The sequence below is a fragment of the Dendrobium catenatum genome, unplaced genomic scaffold (assembly GCF_001605985.2).
Source record: "Dendrobium catenatum unplaced genomic scaffold, ASM160598v2 fragScaff_scaffold_1148, whole genome shotgun sequence".
Taxonomy (NCBI): domain Eukaryota; kingdom Viridiplantae; phylum Streptophyta; class Magnoliopsida; order Asparagales; family Orchidaceae; genus Dendrobium; species Dendrobium catenatum.
Window position 1 is genome coordinate 541839 of NW_021319610.1, and position 20721 is coordinate 562559.

At 37.3% G+C, this 20721-nt stretch overlaps 1 protein-coding gene across 1 annotated transcript in view; it reads right to left on the bottom strand.

Moving 5' to 3' along the window:
* Positions 1–265: 265 nt before the first annotated feature.
* LOC110097121 (external alternative NAD(P)H-ubiquinone oxidoreductase B2, mitochondrial) overlaps positions 266–20721 on the bottom strand; it is a 39242-nt gene continuing 18786 nt past the window's right edge. The window contains exons 5-10 of the mRNA XM_020823364.2: positions 17367–17583; positions 17170–17274; positions 2102–2374; positions 1896–2017; positions 936–1055; positions 266–422 (exon numbers count right to left, since the gene is read on the bottom strand). Coding sequence (XP_020679023.1) covers positions 335–422; positions 936–1055; positions 1896–2017; positions 2102–2374; positions 17170–17274; positions 17367–17583 — 925 coding nt within the window. The 3' untranslated portion in view covers positions 266–334. The remainder of the gene's footprint in view (positions 423–935; positions 1056–1895; positions 2018–2101; positions 2375–17169; positions 17275–17366; positions 17584–20721) is intronic.

Consider the following 20721-nt stretch of genomic DNA (forward strand, 5'->3'; position numbering starts at 1 on the left):
GTCCGGTTCGGGCAGACTCTAGATTTTGAAAGAAAGAATTCTATCCCAGAATTTTTGAAAAGCAAAATAGTCAGAAAATTGTCTCAAATAGACTCTAAAATAAAATATTTACAGAAAATCCAATTTCCTCTTTTATTCTATATTAGGTTCAACATAGACAAAAACAGTCCTGTTTAAAAAAAAAAAATTTAGAAACAGCTCATAGAAGCTATGGACAAAGCTGCTCGACAAATGATGCAGGTAGGTATGAAATGGATAGAGAAAAATAGCATGATTTTGGAAACAGAATAATAGAAATTCCTATCTCAGATTGATTTCTCAAGGCGTTTACTGATTACATGCAACTAGAGTCCCTTCCAAATATGAATCGCTTTGTCCAGTCTGAAATCACCAGCAGCCTCGTGCGCCAACTCACTTGTTTACTGAATGTAGAAAGAAACAATAGAAATAGACAGACCAATGGACTGGTAAGATGGAGAAGTAATGAAAAAAAGAAGCATAAAAGCTGATGATCAAAGTAGAGCTGACTAATACAAAAGGGCAGTATTTTTAGCATTTTTTTAGCGCAAGGCAAAGATTTGATGTAAATGAGATATAATCCCAAAATCTTAGTAACAACTTCCTAATTCTTTACCAAGGCTTTCACATTTTGGCTCTATTTTGAGAGAAATTATTCTGTGCGGAGTCCAAATGGTAAAGAATCGTCTGGATGTGAGTGTACACAATGTTTGTATATAAAAAAAATCAAACTATGTACACGGTTCTTTACTGTCCGGACTCCGCATGGAATAATTTCTCCTATTTTGATAGAAAAAAGGCTAAGCACTTCATTCGGTTGAATAAGCAGAAAGGCACAGTAGAAACTGTGTAGAAATTGCCAAAAATGCACAAGAGTAGTCAATTTGAACATTTGTTTACATGGCAAAAATGAATACCTTGCATAGACAGAATACCATAGCCACTGCGAGCTATGACCTATAGAGATCCAATCTCCTGGTAACTGTGCAGCTGCTTGTTCACCACCTAGTGGAGCAAATTGTCCAAAGTGCTTGTACCTTAAGTCAGAAATCAAAACAAAGTTTGTAAGATGGAAAACTTGGCAAAGGTGAATCAAATGGAATTAAGATATCGTCTATTGGCAACATAAGACAAAAGAGTTTTGAATGAATACTACTCACTCTACAACTCTCAATGCTCCATAATATATATTCAATAGCTTCAATATAACTTTGACATACATCATTTTTTCGTAATGCCTACCTAATGAGGACTCATCACATACCATCTCAAGATAAATAATACTCACATGAAAATTCAACCTATGCTCTCTGTATCTTTTAATAAGTGCCTTAATACGACAATTGTTTCTAGAATAGATCTAAAAGAAAAAAAGAAACAAGTAAAGATTATTTAGGGTATGGAAAATTGCAGATAAATTGGAGGTCAGATGGAAAAAGCCAAAGAAGATCCGACAAACTAACAATAATGGAACTTTGGAAATACCTATGTCATCATGTCACCTTGACAGGTGCTACCTCATTTGTAACTAGCCATAGCAAAACAAATAATTCTTATCGAGAAGAAACATCAGAAGAACTCCGAACTAAAGAAGGTAATCCATGGATTAACTTGGCTCCTCACTGGCATGTTTACACCAGCCTTCAATGTTTTGATATTTGGTAACAGAACTTCTAAAAATGTGATGCATACAAATAGAGAATATAAAAAGCAATAAAAGTCAATTTTCACAAACAAAAGGAGATTGATATCTTATGCTTATATGATTCATTTACAAAATTTGGCAGATAATCTTGTTTATAGTACAAAGAAACTAAGCAACAAAGTTAAGACATGACAATAAGGGGTAGAAATATAGTAACAAACATAAAAAATACCGAAAAGGGCGGAATTGGTGACGGCCACTCCCTCTGAAACGCAAAGGACCTTCAGGATGTTCTTCAGTGTCCTTCATTTTGTTAAAACATCTGGCAAGATAACTCCCTTGCTGGGCAGCAACCTGAAAAACGCACTGAACAAGTTAGAAACAGTAAGAAATTCAGTAAAAATCAATTGGCCAATTTCCACAAATTCAGAGAACTACCTGAGCTGTAGCTGGAAGAGTCTTTACTTGTGAATCCACGTCAGTAAGAGCTTTCCTGAACTCTTCTATGTCCACTTCTATGGCCTCTTTCGTAGCATCGCCTTTAGAGTCCTTCAGAAGTTCTAGAATGCTGCTCATTCGCTTGCTCTTCAAATATAGTTCTAATTGAGGATACCTCATGCAAAAATCTTCTAAAACATCCTGAATTTCTTTTACTGTCAAAGTTCCAGAATTATCTTTATCTGCTATCCTGAATATTTCTGCAATATCTTCCTGATTACAAAAAAAAAAAAAAAAAAACAATTTGAAATAGAATGCTTTTTTTTTTTTCAACTCTAATCTAGATTTCTAGAAGTTTACTCTAGGCTTCTTATTAGCTTGACAAATCAAAGCACGCCATGCTTGATTATGTGGTATAGATTAAGCTGTAAGTCGCAATTAATGATTTAGTGTGTACTACTACATTTCACTAGTGACGGTGGATCATAAAGGGCTCAAATTGGCCTTAGTATGCTACTGGATGGGCATCCATCAACGCAAAAAATTAATTAATCAATAAAGGGCACAGTAGTACTTTACAAATTCAATAATAGAAACTTTTCAACCCATTAAATGTCATGCACCTACAATACTCTGAACCACATAGAGTGTGAATTAGGAGTTAACTGCCCTTGAACCTTGACTAACCATCTTAGAAGCATCTAAGATCATAAGAACCACAATAGCATGGAACGCTTGATCTCAGTTGAGGCACATGCTCTGGTAAAAGCAATATACTAGTAGATGGCACTCATGCACTCAAAGCTCAAAAAATGAGTAAGGGCCACTACTAGCATATTAAGAAATCAATACTTTGTCCTATTTTCAATTTGGAATTATTATTTATTCTCATTGCATCTCAATACATGAAAATATAGTTTAACTTGTGCTTTTATATTCTCTCACAAAGAAATTATTGAAAGAGATGGACACAGTGGGAAACAGAACTGGGACGAGTTCCTCCAACCTTTCTTTCAAGTATACTAGGCTAGACCTAGCACTTAAATCATGTTACTCTAAAAATCATGATACTCTAAAAGCCTTACCTATTAGCTAATCAATTGAAATCTTAATCTGAAACAAACATGAAAAATACAAATGGATAATCTTAAGTATTTCTTTTGCTTCTGATTCTTTGCCAACTAAGCACTTGGTGCTGCTATTTCAAAAAGTAGTAGTACTTCCAAAGTAGAAGACTTTTCTCTTATTTGAGTACGTAGTGGTGGTATCAACAATGCACACTCCTCTGTGCTAAAAGATTTTGAAACAATACAACGTAAGAAAAACAAGTTACATCTGAGATGTAACAAGCCATTTTAAAAACTCCCCAAAAGAAAATACTACTAGTCAAGAATGTGACTATCCCTTAATAGTGGCTTTATTTATGAATTAAGTGATCCGCTTGGCGGGAAAAAGATCCCATGCAGCATGTTGTTGCCTACTTTATCTGCAGTCTCCCCATGCTAAGGTTGTTTTTTCTAGCAAACTAAGCCAAAAGATATTTTTTGGCAAAGGCTCAAACTTAGACCTCTAATTTAGAAATAGAAGAAAATAACAATCGCGTGGTTGGTGGTCAATTATGCCAAGAGATGTGATCATGATAGGAAGTACTTGTAGATCTCAAGTATTTCCTATCAATCTTTGAAAAAACAAAGAGCTTTCTCTACCAAAATCCACACAAAACCACAAAAATAATAGATAATTTGTATTTTTTAATGAAAGGGAAACAGAAAATAGCAAGATACACTTGATCATCTATTCGAGAGGACGATCGATCTCTCCCAAATATCTAGACGCCGCTAGAGCCCAAAGAAAACCTAAATATAGGAGATATCAAATTTCAGCCAAATTCAAGATGCCCTAACCCTAGGAAAACAAAGTATTTAATGCATACAAATCAAAAAGAAATCTCTAAACAGTCCCTACAATCAAATTTCCCTCCTAAAACCCTCAAAAATCCTTCCTAAAATGCTCGTTTGGCTCAAGCGGACCGAACGCCCACAGAAAGAGGCAAAGATCGTCCGCCTCGATAGCGCTGGGCCGGTCCCGCGTGGACCGGCTGGACGGTATAACATTACTCCCCTCCCAAAGATCCACCTTGTCCGCAAAGTGGAAAGACGAAACCCTCAATTCTTTCTTCTTCACAAACGGTAAGAACCTGAAGAGTTTGGTTCTTACACCTATGCCCCGGTGTATACCTCTCATCACATCTAAAACAGAGCCCCTTCGCCCTCTTCTCCTGTAATTTTGTCTTTGTGAGCTTCTTGAAGTTGTCCTCATGTCTTCCTACTGCAGTCTTTTCCTTCAAAGTCCCCCAAAGAGTATTCGGTGTTGGCTCCTTGGATTTCAAAAGGGTGGTGGGCATCCTGTACAAGTCTCATGAGCTGCCGCCTCCCGTCTCTCTCTCCAGGTGCCTCTAATATTCTACCAATTGAGCTATCTCCATAGCCTCTCCCAAGTCACGAGGCCTCATTACTCTAATCGCTGCTCGGATCTATGGTGTCAATCCCTTCATGAAGTTTCCCTCTAGCACTATCTCAGAAAAAGCGGTCTAATTGGCTAGCAAGGTACTCGAATCAATCCCGATACTCCGTCACTAAACCCTCCTGTGTCAAGGAGAAGAATTGCTCCTAGAAGTCTCCTCCCCTACCAGATCGAAAATTTTCTACTAAACAATCATTGAACTCTCTCAAACTCCATATGGATTGTCGCATGTCCCTCCACTGATACAAAAAAAAGCCTTCCCCTCTAAACATAGGTCCGCCGCCGTCAATCTCTCATCCTCTGTCAGCCCATTGATGGCGAAATATCTTTCTACCTTGTAGATCCACTCGTGCGCATCCTTCGCCTCAAAAATTGGCATCTTCAGTTACCTCACCCTCGAGTCACACCCGTTACGCCTAAATCCTCCATAAACTCCCATTCCTCGAAGCGGAGGTGCTCCCTAAATGTCTCGATCTTCCCTCCAGTGATCATACCCAAACCATTCATCAAAATCCCCTCTTCTTCTTTCAAAATCAGCACCCTGGCGATCGAAATCATCCCCTCTGCTTACAAATTCAGCACCCCTTCTTGCGTAGCCAATGCTCATCTCCTCCCTAAAAAGTTGTTCTAGAGGAGGCATTCCGTCTTCTCCCTCCAATATCTCCACTTTTGTCTTTTCCCTTCCCCTAAACGTGTTAGGGTTCCCATCTCTTCCATGACCACCGGTAGTTTCATTTGCTTCCGATGTCACCAGTTTGGTTTTGACTTCAAGAAAATTCTTCAACATGTCTTCCATCACGGCAAACTTTTTCTCCATCTTTTCATTGATGGATGCAATCTAACATTGAAAATCAGCTATCTTTTCCTCAAAATCTGCTTTGAGTTGCCCAAATTTTTCCTCCAAAACTTCCACTTACCTTCCGGCCATTGGTTCCCCTTCGATCAACGTGCTTTGATGCCAATTTAATAGGAAGTATATGTAGCTCTCAAGTATTTCCTATCAATCTTCAAAAAAACAACGAGTTTTCTCTACCAAAATCCACACAAAACCACAAAAAATAGTAGATAATTTGTATTTTTTTATGAAAGGGAAATGAAAATAACAATATACACTTGATCCTCTATTCGAGAGGAGGATTGATCTCTCCCAAATCTCTAGACACCGCTAGAGCCTAAAGAAAACCTAAATCTAGGAGATGTCAAATTTCAGCCAAATTCAAGATGCCCTAACCCTACGAAAACAAAGTATTTAATGCATACAAATCAAAAGGAAATCCCCAAACAGCCCCTACATTCAAATTTCCCTCCCAAAACCCTAAAAAATCCTTCCTAAAATGCTCGTTTGGCTCATGCGGACCGAACGCCCACGGAAAGGGCAGAGATCATCCGCCTCGGTAGCGCTGGGCCAGTCCCACATGGACCGGCCGGACCGGTCTAACAGATCAGTACAACAAGAATAATCTCATTAACCCCTCCTAGCCCAGCTTGTCGCCGATGCTGACTGCACGCCTTAGCTTGTGCGACCCTACCTATGACTAGTAAAATATGCCTCAACCCAGCCAATCGTCACCACCAATGCCACCGCCAACATCTTCTTTCCCAACATCTCCTTCCTCCCTACATCTCTCTACTTTCTTTCTTTCTGTCTCCAACAACTGAGAGAGAGAATTCGTTCTCACACCCCTTAACATCCTCTCCATATTCTCCCACTCACCTTATTGCTCCTCCCTTTTCTTTCTTTCACTCTCTAAGAAAAAGAAACTTTCTCCCTCTCTCCCAATAAATCTGATACGCCTTATAAGCAAAAACAACAATAACATAAATTAGTAAAACCAAAACAGCGGCTGATTTTTTATTAAAACTTCAATAAGAGAAAACATGATACAAGTGATCTACAATTCGAGAGGTAGATCGGCTCTCCCAATCAACCTAAATGCACTAGAAAGCCCTCAAAGAAAAGAACTACATCAAACACTCACAAAACTCATCAATAGCATGATCCAAAAACCCTAGACAACTCCCTAAAACCCTAGATAACTCCCACTTAAATAGTCCTAGAACACAATAACATAAATAGAATCTTCTTAAATAATTTAAATATAATTTAGGAAACCTTCCTAAAAAATTAAACATAATTTAAGAAACCTTCCTAAATCATTAAACATGATTTAGGAAACCTTCCTAAACAAATTAAACATAATTTAAGAAACATTCTGGTGGGGGCAAGAAATATAGGGAGCCTATACCCCTCGCCCGCATTAGAGAGAGAGAGGGAGAGAGAGGGAGAGAGAGAGAGAGAGAGAGAGAGAGAGAGAGAGAGAGAGAGAGAGAGCAAGAGACAGATCAGTTTAATTGTTGCTGCACTTGGAAGAAACACCCGCTAACACACTAAAATAGAAGAATGGACTAAAGATGAGGAAGAACAACAAAAGGAAGAACAAACTCTTACAATAAAACTAAAAAGAAGAAATTACAAAACACAAAATTACGACGACTTACAAACTTTGACTCATAAACCAAAGACACCCTAAAGTTGCTGCACTTGGAAGAAAGATACAGGTGGAGTGGCACTTGCGGAGAGACGAAAGAGATTGGAAGCCAAGACGAAAGGTTGGAAAGAGCTCGCAAGATTTCCGGAGGGGATGAGAAAGAAGACGGACAAAGCTCGCAAGCTTATCCAAGCAAACCCGCAGGTTATAGCTTTTCCAAAAATAACATTTCATTCAACTATTTTAAAACAATACATAACCCCTCATATATATAGGTATGAAAGGGAATACCAAAGGACACAAACAATGAATTCACATAGGAATTCCAAACATCACAAACATTAAAAAACTAATTGCTTTTCACGGAAAACAGCCCAAGCCAAGGAACCGAAGGGGCAACCACGGGAGCCAAGGAGTCCGCCCGGAACCAAGGAGCCACAGCCATGGGAATCATCCCAGGCGCGGAAAACTAGCAGCCGGCCGGAAATCCAAGGGGCAAAGGCACAAAAAACAGAAGCCCATAGAAGCCAAGGAGCCATGGCATGGGAAAACAAAACAAATCTTGGGATTCCAAAAGCCATTTTTGGAATCCCAAGAGACAACTTTAATTTAAGATAAAACAATAAATAAAAAGCTACATAAATGCGATAATAAATGAACTAAAACCTAGCTAATAATGAGCTAACTCTTAGTTCAATAAATGAACTAAAAATCAGCTCATAAATGAGCTAAATTCCAGCTCAAATTTTATTGAGCTTGTAAACTCGAGGGAGGCCAAAATTGATTTATTTTGAACATGGGTTGACCACCCCTTTGTCTACATCAGATTCTCCCTTTCTTACGAACTCATCTCCCGATGAGTTAACTTATGATTTCTTTCGAGGAGGTGAATACTGTGCATCCAATTCATTGATCAGGTCTTCATGATCTCATCTCGTTCTTTCAGAAATTTATCTTGTAAACGCTGCTTTTTCTTGAAGTACCTTTCTGTACGTATGTGCATCCGTGATTGAAGTTTGTATAGTTCATACTCCAGAGGATTTGTTGATTTTGATGGAATCCACCTATCCATAGGATCTTCAATTTCTTCAGGTTTGCTTTCTTCTATCTTTTTATCTTTTTTCATTTTTTTTACGACTAAAACAAGACTCAAAAGGCTCAACCTAAACTTAGACTCAACAAGATAAAAACTTAAGACTCAAAATACTAGCAAGACTCACAACAAGATTTGACTTGACAAACTTAAACAAACTACAACTTGACAAACACAACCTAGGACTTCCTAACTTGCTCTGATACCAAATTGGTGGGGGCAAGAAATATAGAGAGCCTATACCCCTCGCCCGCACAAAAGAGATGAGCCACCCGAACACCCGCTAACAAACTAAAATAGAAGAATGGACTAAAGATGAGGAAGAACAATAAAAGGAAGAACAAACTCTTACAATAAAACTAAAAAGAAGAAATTACAAAACACAAAATTACGACGACTTACAAACTTTGACTCATAAACCAAAGACACCCTAAAGTTGCTGCACTTGGAAGAAAGATACAGGTGGAGTGGCACTTGCGGAGAGACGAACGAGATTAGAAGCCGAGACGAAAGGTTGGAAAGAGCTCACAAGATTTCCAGAGGGGATGAGAAAGAAGGCGGACAAAGCTCGCAAGCTTATCCAAGCAAACCCGCAGGTTATAGCTTTTCCAAAAATAATATTTCATTCAACTATTTTAAAACAATACATAACTCCTCATATATATAGGTATGAAAGGGGAATACCAAATGACACAAACAATAAATTCACATAAGAATTCCAAACATCACAAACATTAAAAACCTAATTGCTTTTCACGGAAAAACAGCCCAAGCCAAGGAATTGAAGGGGCAACCACGGGAGCCGAGGAGACCGCCCGGAACCGAGCCACAACCATGGGAATCATCCCATACACAGAGAAACAGCAGCCGGCTAGAAATCCAAGGGGCAAAGGCACGGAAAACAGCAGCCCATGGAAGCCAAGGAGCCATGGCATGGGAAAATAAAACAAATCTTGGGATTCCAAAAGCCATTTTTGGAATCCCAAGAGACAACTTTAATTTAAGAAAAAACAATAAATAAAAAGCTACATAAATGCGATAATAAATGAACTAAAACCTAGCTAATAATGAGCTAACTCTTAGTTCAATAAATGAACTAAAAATCAGCTCATAAATGAGCTAAATTCCAGCTCAAATTTTATTGAGCTTGTAAACTCGAGGGAGGCCAAAATTGATTTATTTTGGACATGGGTTGACCCCCCCTTTGTCTACATCACATTCCTAAACAAATTAAATATAATTTAGAAAACCTTCCTAAATAATTAAGCATAATTTAGGAAACATTCATATATAGTTAAACATGATTTAAGAAACCTTCATAAACAATTAAGTGGTTTCTCCTTGATTTCTCCTCCTCACATAATGAATAATAGCTTCCCTGAGACCCACAAAGTGAGCTCCCCCTGACGTATCAATACTTTCCTCCCAAAGAGCCACATTGTCCTCAAGGTGGAACGAAGGAAACTGCTGTTGAAGTATATTTTTCTAGTTGCAAAAGAAAATGAGGGAGTAGTTGTAATCTTAGAATGCATTTTCCTATTGGATCCATGTGAAACAGCTATAGCATGTTTGCTTAAAATTCTATCAACAATTTATTTATGTGAAATAATACAAATATTTTTCTTTCCATTTCTCTTTTGTGAAGAATCACTCAAAACTCGTGTAAGCATAAATGTTACTGACTTGATTTTGAGGCCTTAACAAAATCTCCAACGATAGAAGAAAGTTCCAATATTTCAAAAGAAAATGCATTGCCCTTAAACCCCTTAACAGATTGGAAAACTTTTTTTTTCTGCACTCAACATATCCACCAAGACTTTAAGTGAACTTGAAGAATAAAATGAATCAACAAAAATCAACCATAGGATAACTAATGTAGGACTAGCATGTGAAGACTTACATTAATAAATCAATACCCTAGACAACTTCCCATTAATTAATATGAAGAGTTCCAAGAGACAAGTGGGGACCAATTGGAATCCCAAAGGTCAAAATTTTATATTTGGGAAATTTTGGATTGGGAACTTGGATGGGGAAGTGGTGGTGGTGCTGGCCTTGCTGTGGGCGGTGGAAGGGAAGAAGATGGGGTTGACCGGCAGTTAGGGAGGAAGAAGGAGGGAAAAGGTAAGAGATACAAGGGGAAAACCAAGAGCTCGCCTTAATGGGATGTTGGGTACTTCATTTTCCTTCTCCTAATGCTTCACCACTCCACCACACTCAATCTCACACAAGAGAAGAGGGCTGAAATTAGAATTCCTTCAAAATAAGCATCATCCTCTTACAAGGAGGGAGAGCCATATATATAGGCTCCACCACATGACAAAACAAAAAGACACAAATGCCCTTGGGCTTACAACATAACATTAAGTAAAAGTTCACAAATGCCTTTGGGCTTACAACATAACTATAAGGAAAAGTTCACAAACTAAATTAAATCATGTACAACACAGACAACAACTAATAATATAACGACTCAATCGTGGTCGTCGATCTACGACCCCTTCTATGATAAACCTTCCATGCATTGATGTCCCCATCAATAACATAATTTTCTTACTAAAAATTGCATGATTTATTCAAATAAACCATATTTTTAGATAAAAATTTTGAAATGATCATGTATAACTCAAGTGAGTTGTATGTAGAAGCCCTTACATAAGGACTAGATAACAAAGAAATTTGTATTGTGAGTCAGCATTTGCATACCCATATGTACATACATCTTTGCTTAAGTGGTCGAGCTAGAAGTCCTAACTTCTTAGCAAAAAGAAGTCTTCCCCCTATCCTGCATATAAATTAAGACCGAATTTCATAATTTTAAAAGTGTTTATATGGGTTAGAGCTAACAATTCTTTCCAAACAGGATAATAAGTTTAGAGTCAGGTTGGCTCATCTCCAGGTTGAGTTTTAAGTTCATAAGTCCCTTACACTTTGCTAAATATAAGTCAGAGTTACTACCTATTGATGGTTCTCACCTTAGATCTAATGTTCAAGACTGATATTTTTTTTCAATTACATCATAAGCCCTCACCTTCTTAGGTATTTCTTCCACCCTGTGTTGTTTAATATAAGTCCCAATTCTTTAAATCAAATTGATTAACTTTAAATTAAATCTAATTTCAAAAATGTAATCAAATATAGGATAGTTTGGGCACCTCTATGTTTCTCAGCATCAAATGCTCTTACCTCTTTCCTCAATTGGTTGTGCTCCTACCTCTTCCACATTTGGCTTCCATTCCAAAATTGATTTTAAGTTGATATAATCCCTCTTGAAAATTTCCAAAGATCTAAATCTTTGATAAAAATTTCTAAGAATCAAATCATGCAAAATTGTTAGCCAATATTTATTAAAATAATATAAACCGTTATTTTAATCAAAAGTGTTTCTAAGTGACAAATGTTTAGGATGTAATTAAACAATAGGAGTTTGCCATTACGGGGAACTTGCACCTCAAAAGAAAATAAACCCGGCTTCATCTAATATATCGAGTAGGAGAAAAACTCTAATAAAATATTTATAAAAATGCAAATTTTGTTTTTAAGCCCATAATGAAATAATATTTTTATCCTTTAAGATAATACATTATTTTTCTATATCATGCTTGATCACAAAATATTCTCTTCCGTTGAGGATGACAAAATTCCACCAACACATCCCTCATTAGATGATATCTTCAGCTTGTTGCAAGGCTGCATTCTTTCCCTAGCGTGATTGCTAACCCATCAACCCAACAACTTGCCAACATTTTGTTAGACCATGTCCAATGGACCGGCCTAGCCGGTCCGACGGGACCGGCTTACGTGACTTGAGGCGGAACTCTTCTGCCTCCAGGAAGAGCCGCGCGATCCGAAACAACGCAGGGAGCCCAATAGAAAGGATTTTTGGGGAAATTAAGAGGGAAATTTGAATAGGTACTATTTAGGGATTTCCTTTTGATTTGTATGCATTAAATACTTTGTTTTCCTAGGGTTAGGGCATCTTGAATTTGACTGAAATTTGAGATCTCTTAGATTTTAGGTTTCCTTTGGGCTCTAGTTGTGTCTATAAATTTGGGAGAGATCGATCCTCCTCTCGAATAGAGGATCAAGTGTATCTTGCTATTTTTCGTTTCGCTTTCATCAAGTAATACAAATTATCTACTGTTTTTATGATTTTGTGCGGATTTTTGCGAAGAATTCTCACTATTTTTTTAGAAGATTAATAGAAAATACTCGCGGTCTGCAAGTACTTCCTAGCAAATTCCCACTGCAATCCATGCATCAGTCCATGCACACATCTACTCCAATTAACATGCCTATATATGAACATCTTCCTTTGAATCAGTTTCCCTTAAACAAATGTTAAGAGCCATAATCTCAATCGTTGATATTCCTCCCGGCTCTCTATTTGAGAAAAAAAAAACCTAAGAAGATAAGATCATATTCTATTAAGCCTTTGTGCGAGCCATTATGTGAGAAAGGGAGAGTGAGAGATTTATTCCTTTTCTAGGAACGGAGCAAAGAAAAGACTGTTGGAGAGCCAAAGAAGCAAAGGCTGACTGCTACAAACCTTCATAACTACATTAAGGAGGAAGTTATTGCGCGTCATTGACGTAGTATTGCTCCTTATATAATGAACTTGGTTTCCTAGTTATCTTTCCTTGAAGTATTAATGCATATGTTTGTGTACAATGAATAGCCAGGCATACAACATGGTATGAACATGTGATTGAATGAATTGATAAATAATAAGAATGCCAAAATAGATTATACTTATAGGTACAAATATTAAAAGAAATGTGGCGGATAGATCCAAATTGAGAACTACTTTCACAAGGTTTAGTATTCGACCTTACTAGGGTGAAAACCATCTAAAGAGAGGATTAGAGGATTCATTAGCTCGACTACTGAGTAATGAAAAGCTTTAAAAAGGGATAAAAAGCATTCATGGCATGAATGACAAACGATATGACATGTTGAGCTATTCCCATGTGTTCTAGTTTAATGCATCTAGAGTTTCCATTGATTTTATCTTATTGTTGATTTGTTGTTGATTACATCTCGAGATGATATGTCAGCTAAGGACGGAGATGTGAACAAGACGGGAGAACTGGAAAACTAGTCGAAAGGATTTTGAGCTGATCTTGTTAGTGTCGGGTTATCGCATAGGTTGCTTAAATGAGTTATCATATAGTTCCTTTCAGTTTCATGATGTCTAAAAATTGTAAGCCTATGGACAAGTGAAATTATGTGGCCAATGGTGAAACTCTTTTATTTATGATGCTTTAGTTTATTTCTTACCATTCTTGGGTTGTTTAGTGTGTTTCTTATGGATCTCTGATTACTAAGAGTAGTCACAACCCACAAGATAAGTATGATCTTTATATGAATGAATTCATGATTTAGGCTTCGTTTGGGACAACTTCTTATTGCTTCCTAAAACAGAATTTTAGTACAAAATGTTTTGAGGTTGATTTCTTACTGCTTTTTAAAAAAGTTTTTCAGTACAAAAAATTTAATTTTTATACTAAAAAATTATTTTAAGAAGCAATAAGAAAGCCGTCCCAAACGAAGCCTTAACCACATGGTTTTTGAAACGTTTCAACTGCTGAGTTGGTTGGATAGAGTTTAAATCTACTCAAATATTCTCAAAGAGGATCTCAATGGTTTGAACCAAGTCTGACTACTCATGGAGAAAATGTTCATCTCGCCCATCATACTGTTGACTGTAACCGTTGCACACGAATGGCTCCAGATCGGATAAACCGCTCCCGACCGACTTAAGCCCCAAACGACACAACCGCCTCTGTCGGTCAGAAATCTGTGGGCTCCAGATCGGAATCACACCACAAAATGGAATATGATCTTCAAAATTTAAAATCATCATACCCGGATCAAAGATCGACTGCGTATGGTCTTCAAATTTTAAAATCATCATACCCGGATCAAAGATCGACGGCGTATGGTCTTCAAAATTTCATTTGTTGACTTTAACCGTTGCACACGAATGGCTCCAAATCGGATAAACCGCTCCCGACCGACTTAAGCCCCAAACGACACAACCGCCTCTGTCGGTCCCACCTCACGACGATTCAACCACCGCCTCACTCACGACATAAAAATAACTCCTCTCATTCGGCTCCGGGATTCACGCACACATACGCTCTGAAAATCGAAACCGAGGAAGAAGATCGCAAGCAAGGAACGAAAGAGGAACTTCGGAACTTACCTCTCGGCTCCGTCGAACTTCGGACTGGACGCCGATCTCCAACTCCTGCTCCCACTGCCGCCGAGCCCTAGTCGACTCCGGCCGACCCCGTCCTCCTGCCCGAGCCTGCCGCCGTCTCCGCTCTCAAGCCTCCGTCGTGCGTGATCTTTGATCCGGGTATGATGATTTTAAATTTTGAAGACCATACGCCGTCGATCTTTGATCCGGGTATGATGGATTAACTATTGAAGACCTCGCACCGTCGATCTTTGATCCGGGAGGGAAGAATTACGGCAGTGCCGTCCCGATTTCTCCCTTGGTGGGGAGGAGACGCCAGGAGGCTGCCAAAATTTTCAGTGAACAAAAAAGGACTTGGACTAAAAAGTTAAGAAAATTGATTTGAACATAATTCAAATTTAAAATCAATTTTAATTAAAATTTGATAAAAAAAATGTTGGATTTGAACTCAAACTCAAACTCGAACGAGACTTACACTTGAACTTGAAAAGGACTCGATGCTCGAATAGAAACAAAACTTTAACAATCAATAAAGATATTGACTTATGTCATGCTACCAATTTTTCTAATGAAATGCTTCCAATAATTCAGTCTAAGTACAATTTCTCATAAAGATCTTCAACTGAGCAACTCTCCAACTGAATAAACCTAAACACAATAACTTTTTGAACAAGAATAACACCCACACAACTTTGAAATTGCTCTCTAACAAGTGGCAGCTCTCAAATACATGCTCTCTAAAATTTTGTTCAACAAACATCTTTATGAGTTGATAGTCCTCTTATATCAGTCACATATGTGGCTTTCAATTTTAAGATGAAGCATATCATTCAACAGAAAGGATTCAATTTGTCAAGGTTTATAACGATTGGTACTCCAAACCATTTCCTTCAAGCCATTGTAGGAAACTTGTCGTACATAATACAATGTCTACAAGCAGATATGAAAGAAATGTAATAAATGCAAACATCTGCGGGCCATTGCAGAGGACACTACATACACAAAAGGATATCTATGAATGAAATGTTGAATGGATACAAGAGATGTAAATGCCTACAAATCATTGAAGGAGGCTTAATATACATTCAATATGTTATTTGCAGGCAAATGTGAAAGAATTATAATAAATACAGTCACCTACAACTCATAGCAGAAGATTCGAAGCAACCAATACAGTTGATTTACAAGCAAGAACACGATCTTCTAATGTCTATTGGATAAACATCACATACAAGTTATAATAAATGATATGATAAGCTTGCATAAATTAAACAACACATCTTCTATGTATCACCACTCAAACCTGATTTAGAGCAACGCCACCGGATCCGCAACATATGTACAAGTGGACAGAAGGCGTTCGTAGTCCTTAAATGAAATCTCGGACTATTTTCTAAGCGAAATCACTCTCGCAAATGGATTATATTTAAATATTTTAAAATGTCATTTGTATCTTAAACATGATCTCTTAAATTAAATATACCCCTGCATGTGCTCCGACAGAACTATTAAAGTTACAAACTCAAATCGTCGAGAATGCTGCGCAAGGTTAAAATACCTCTCAAAATTCTACGAAAATACAAGTGACCTTAATGTCACCCCGATGATGGCCGTGTTGATTGGAAATCTCAACCAGAGGGGTCAAATCTCAAATCCAATCAAATCTCTGAAATAAAATTTATCATCTGAAAATTTAAAACTAAACATCATCCACCTCCCGCAACCATTTGTCGGGGGTGATAAATTTGAAATTAATCTCAGCTCACAAAGAGCGAATGCATGTTGGGTGTATCACTACGATTCATCCTCAAATAGTCAATTGCCAACAGGGACGTGGCACGTGCCCTCTGATAGGGGTGATTTTGCCGCAAAATGGCACCATTATATTACGATCACGGCCAAAGCCCGTATGTTCCCTAAAGGCGTCAAACCCTTGAGCGATGGATCATAGGGTATATTCGATAGGCATAAAACCCTCTGGCAACTAAGGTGGATTCAGATATATCCCCTTAGACAAACATCAACCCAGGTCTACAAGGTATCCTTGGACGAAGCAACCCATGGCTGCCGACAAGATACCTTCTGTCAGGTTGGGTCGACTACCTCCTCTGACTAAGTAGACCAGGGAACATGACAGCCCGGGACGACGGAACCATGGGATCGTGATTGGGATCCTCTTCATTCCCCCCACCACCAATTTTAAGTTTATGGTGATAAGCTCTAAATTCTAAACTCCAAAATTTCAAACTTCAAAATTTAAATCCAAGATTCAAACCCTAAAATTATTGCTATTATACGATAGGTTCATAACCTATTCGACCCCTTTAACGACTAGCCTTAATCGAAAGTTCTCTCCTGTAATCAGGAGGGGTAATTAACTATAGGGGCTTGCGCCTATAGGAAACCATAACTAAGATAAAAAAGTCCTCACCAAATGAGGGCGAAATCTCTGGGTAGTGCCTTATCTAAAACTCAATCTGCCTTCTGAAAATTCCCCCGGAATCACACCACAAAATGGAATTTTCGGAGCCCACACATACCTCAATGTCTCTGTTAATCTTGATGAGTAATCCGGGTTTGAGAAATTAAGCCCAAATCAATAAATAGTGAATTTTACTAGTATAGGCCAATGTTGCATATTCTTAGTGAAAAAACATAAACATAGGCTAGACGTTCAAGAGAATAGAACCAGCATGTTCATCTTAAGAGATCAAAAAGTCCAAAAATAAATGAAAGGCCTACATAAAAATACACTTACCACGACTTTCCTTTGACTGATTGATGCACAATCTCCAACAGCATAGATACCATCGCATCCACAAACTCTCAGCCACTCATCAGTAGCCAAAACACGCCTATTACCCTAGGGATGTAAAGCATATGGTTGAAAACTTACGGACCACGTAAAGAGCAGAAGTCCTAAAAAAAATGTTAAATACCCTTTCATCAACAAACCTGTCCAATTTGTTTCATGAAGTCCACAATAACAGGTCGGGTACCTATACCGGTAGACCACACAGCCATACCATAAGGTTCCGAAAATTCTCCAGTTGACTTGGATGCCATGGTAATTTCTTTTTCAGAGACCTTCACGACCCTGAATCCTGTTTTGAGATCAATACCGTCTCTCTGGAACTTCTCTTCCGCAAACCTACTAATCCTTTTGTCAAACCTGTAAAACCAGAAAAATCAAGTTTGAAATTTAGACTCTTAAGCAAAACAAAAGTAGAATTACTTGTTTATACCTGGAAAAAAAAACATTTATAAATTTGAAAGGAGAAACTTTTTGAGTATCACTTCATATGCTTAAAGCTCCACCAAAAACTACATCCAAGGGCTACAGCTTCGTAGATTGATTCAGTCAGCAGGCTTTCAGATTGTTAATGCAAATTCTTTCAAGCTTTGCAGTCGTGAAGGATGTAAAGAAATTCATACATTAGCATGGTTTCCCATATATAAGCTATTACAGAGTATAAACAAGATTAGCATTCTTTAAAACATAAGCATACATTAAATAGAAATAATTCTTCCAGAAAAAATATTCATATAGTTCCAACAAAAACTAAAAATAACGGCATTATCATCAACATCATGATAAATTAGCTTCATTCCTAATTGGTTCAGCTCATTAAAAACTTAAACGATGGGACACGCTTTCTAAATGGACCTGGTCAGGAGATATTTGGGCTATTAATGCAAATATATTTTAACTTTAAAATCTCGAAGGAAAGCAACTCAAAATTTAACAACGTAGGTCGCTTAGAGTAGCTATTATATGATGGTTGAATAATTAGTTTTCTCAAATATCATAAACACAAAGTACAACGAAATGATTCATCTGACATTGATATTCTGAACTTCTAGGCAAATGTAAACTGCATAATGGAAAAGATTGAAAGAAAAATGTTTCTTGCAATGTAAAGGAAAAGGTACATTTAGAAGTGATAGAAATAGTACATATGGAGTGTTGGAAAGTACAGCTCGCAATTGATGGATGGAATGTGAAGTTTGTTTTGAGAATCATTCGATAAGGAGTGAAATGCTAAGTTGAATTACTGTGTAACAGGTGTTCTCTCTCCTTGCATGTGAACTCTATGCATTGAAGTTCAGAAAAGGTGCATGTTGGCAGAAGGAATGGATAGGAACAAGAAGAGCATGCTACTGCACAACATAAGTATACCAAATTTATATGTAAGATGATAGACACATACTGAGAAAAATTGCTTTCCTTTACAGCAGGAGGTGATCAGGAAGCTTCAAGACAGACTAGACTGCGACAATTCAAATATTCTAAGGTAAATTGTCCTCAAATAATTTATCCTCCAATTATTTTCACAGTTGATGATTTACCTTTACTCCCAATGTATTCAATCCAGTGACGCTAAAAATCTTTTGGACGTTCATCGAAGCCTAGATGATTCTAAAGCTCTGTGGATGTCCTCTTTTTGCATACTTCAAAAATATTGAAGATCGATGCATGTAATCTGAAACCTTCAATGGGAGGCATTTATGGGCTTCTCGGGCAAGCTATAGAATTATGAATTTCTGTAATTTGCAAAAATTAATGAGTATTTGTTACTCGGTCCATAGAATTTTACTATAGTATGCGCACAAACAGCTACTAAGCAATCTTGGATCAGCCCTCTCTTAAACAGCTTCAAAGCAGTGGTGTAAACTTATCACTCATCAATATCAATTAAATTTTCCACTAAATAGGGATCACAACAAGAAAAGGATACAACAAAAATTGATGGAAATTTTCAATTTGATATAATCAAAGCATTTCACCTTAACAATGATGTTTCTGTGTAGGACTCTAAAAAATGCAACTGTGGCGCATGACATTACAAGTCAAAACTTCCATGGCATCCTAAAAAATAAGCCAATAAAAAAAAATGAGACAAGCGTTTGAAGAAAAAAAACAGAGATTCAAGCAGATGTTGATAAGCTTCTTAGCGCTAGTGTAGGCTTTGAAAGCTCCACGTTCATGGGAATACATGAAATTTTAATTTCAAAAAGCAAACTAAATAGATATAATGTACTACTCAGAAAATTTCCCCTCACTTAAGGTTTTAATTCTTTGTTTGAGAATTCCCATGCCCTCAAGCCCCATTGTTAATTATCCCTCTCTAATGCAAGGGATGACATTCTATTAAGGCTAATTATCAGGCACTACAATGGTTTGTTCCACTGCTTCAAGCATGGCCAGATCCCATGGGATCAAAGGAGATGATAGATTGAATGTTGCCAGACCTAATCGATATTCTCTTATAACATTGACTTTGGTTTGTCACAGAACCTAATCTATTTAGTGAAAGATGGAAGTTGACCCAATCTAATCAAAGGATCCTTATTGATACAACAATTGTAACAACTTGTAACCTCTTTCGAAATAATTAATATTTACCATACAATGGTCATCTTGGTATGCGATGAGAGCAAACATTGCAAAGCAAGGGACACGAACTTTCTCTCCACATTGACTGGAAAGACGAAACAAGTAAAGGGCATGAGAATTCAAGGAGCCACTTGGGAAATATTTTTTAGGTAATTATTACTTTTCCTAAAAGTTGCATAGGCAAGTCTATGTACACGTCGAATGAATGATAAAGAAAGAAAGCTTTTATGATTCTTTGGTTTCTACATGGTATCAGATCTCTAGGTCATGGTTCCAATTTTGAACCTATTTTTCAGCCTAATTCCTTTTCTTACTTTATTCCCCATGTCTAAGAGTTCTAAGAATCACCATAATGAATTGTGATAACCAAGCTATTCCAATCAACGAGCAACTCCAGGGGTCACAAATCACATATCAACTGAATGAAGAAAATTATCTTAAGTAATAACAGATTGTTAAAACCTTCCAGAAAAAAAAAAAAAAAAAAAAACTTCACCACTTTATTTATCGTCCTTCGAAGCCTAAAAACTCAAATTTCACACTCAGGGAACTCCATGATCATCTCATGGAGATGGAACTTCATAATGCCCAAAGTTAGTAGACCTTACATGTTCCTCGTAATAGTAAAAAAGTCTAGAAAGTTGGGAGACTGAAAAACTTAAAAGTCAATGACAATGCTCTCATCTATGAAGAAAGTAAGAAAGCCTTTGTCATTCTTCTATTTTATACACTATCAATCAACAAACCCAAGACAAATTATTTTGCTCATTTCTTATCTAAGATATATATATATATATATAATGAACCGAATGAAGGGAAATATATTGGTATTGGCTGAGAAAGCAATGCGTTAAAAATGTTTATGAACAAATTTAATGTTTGCATGTTCAATAGATTGTTTGCGAGATATGT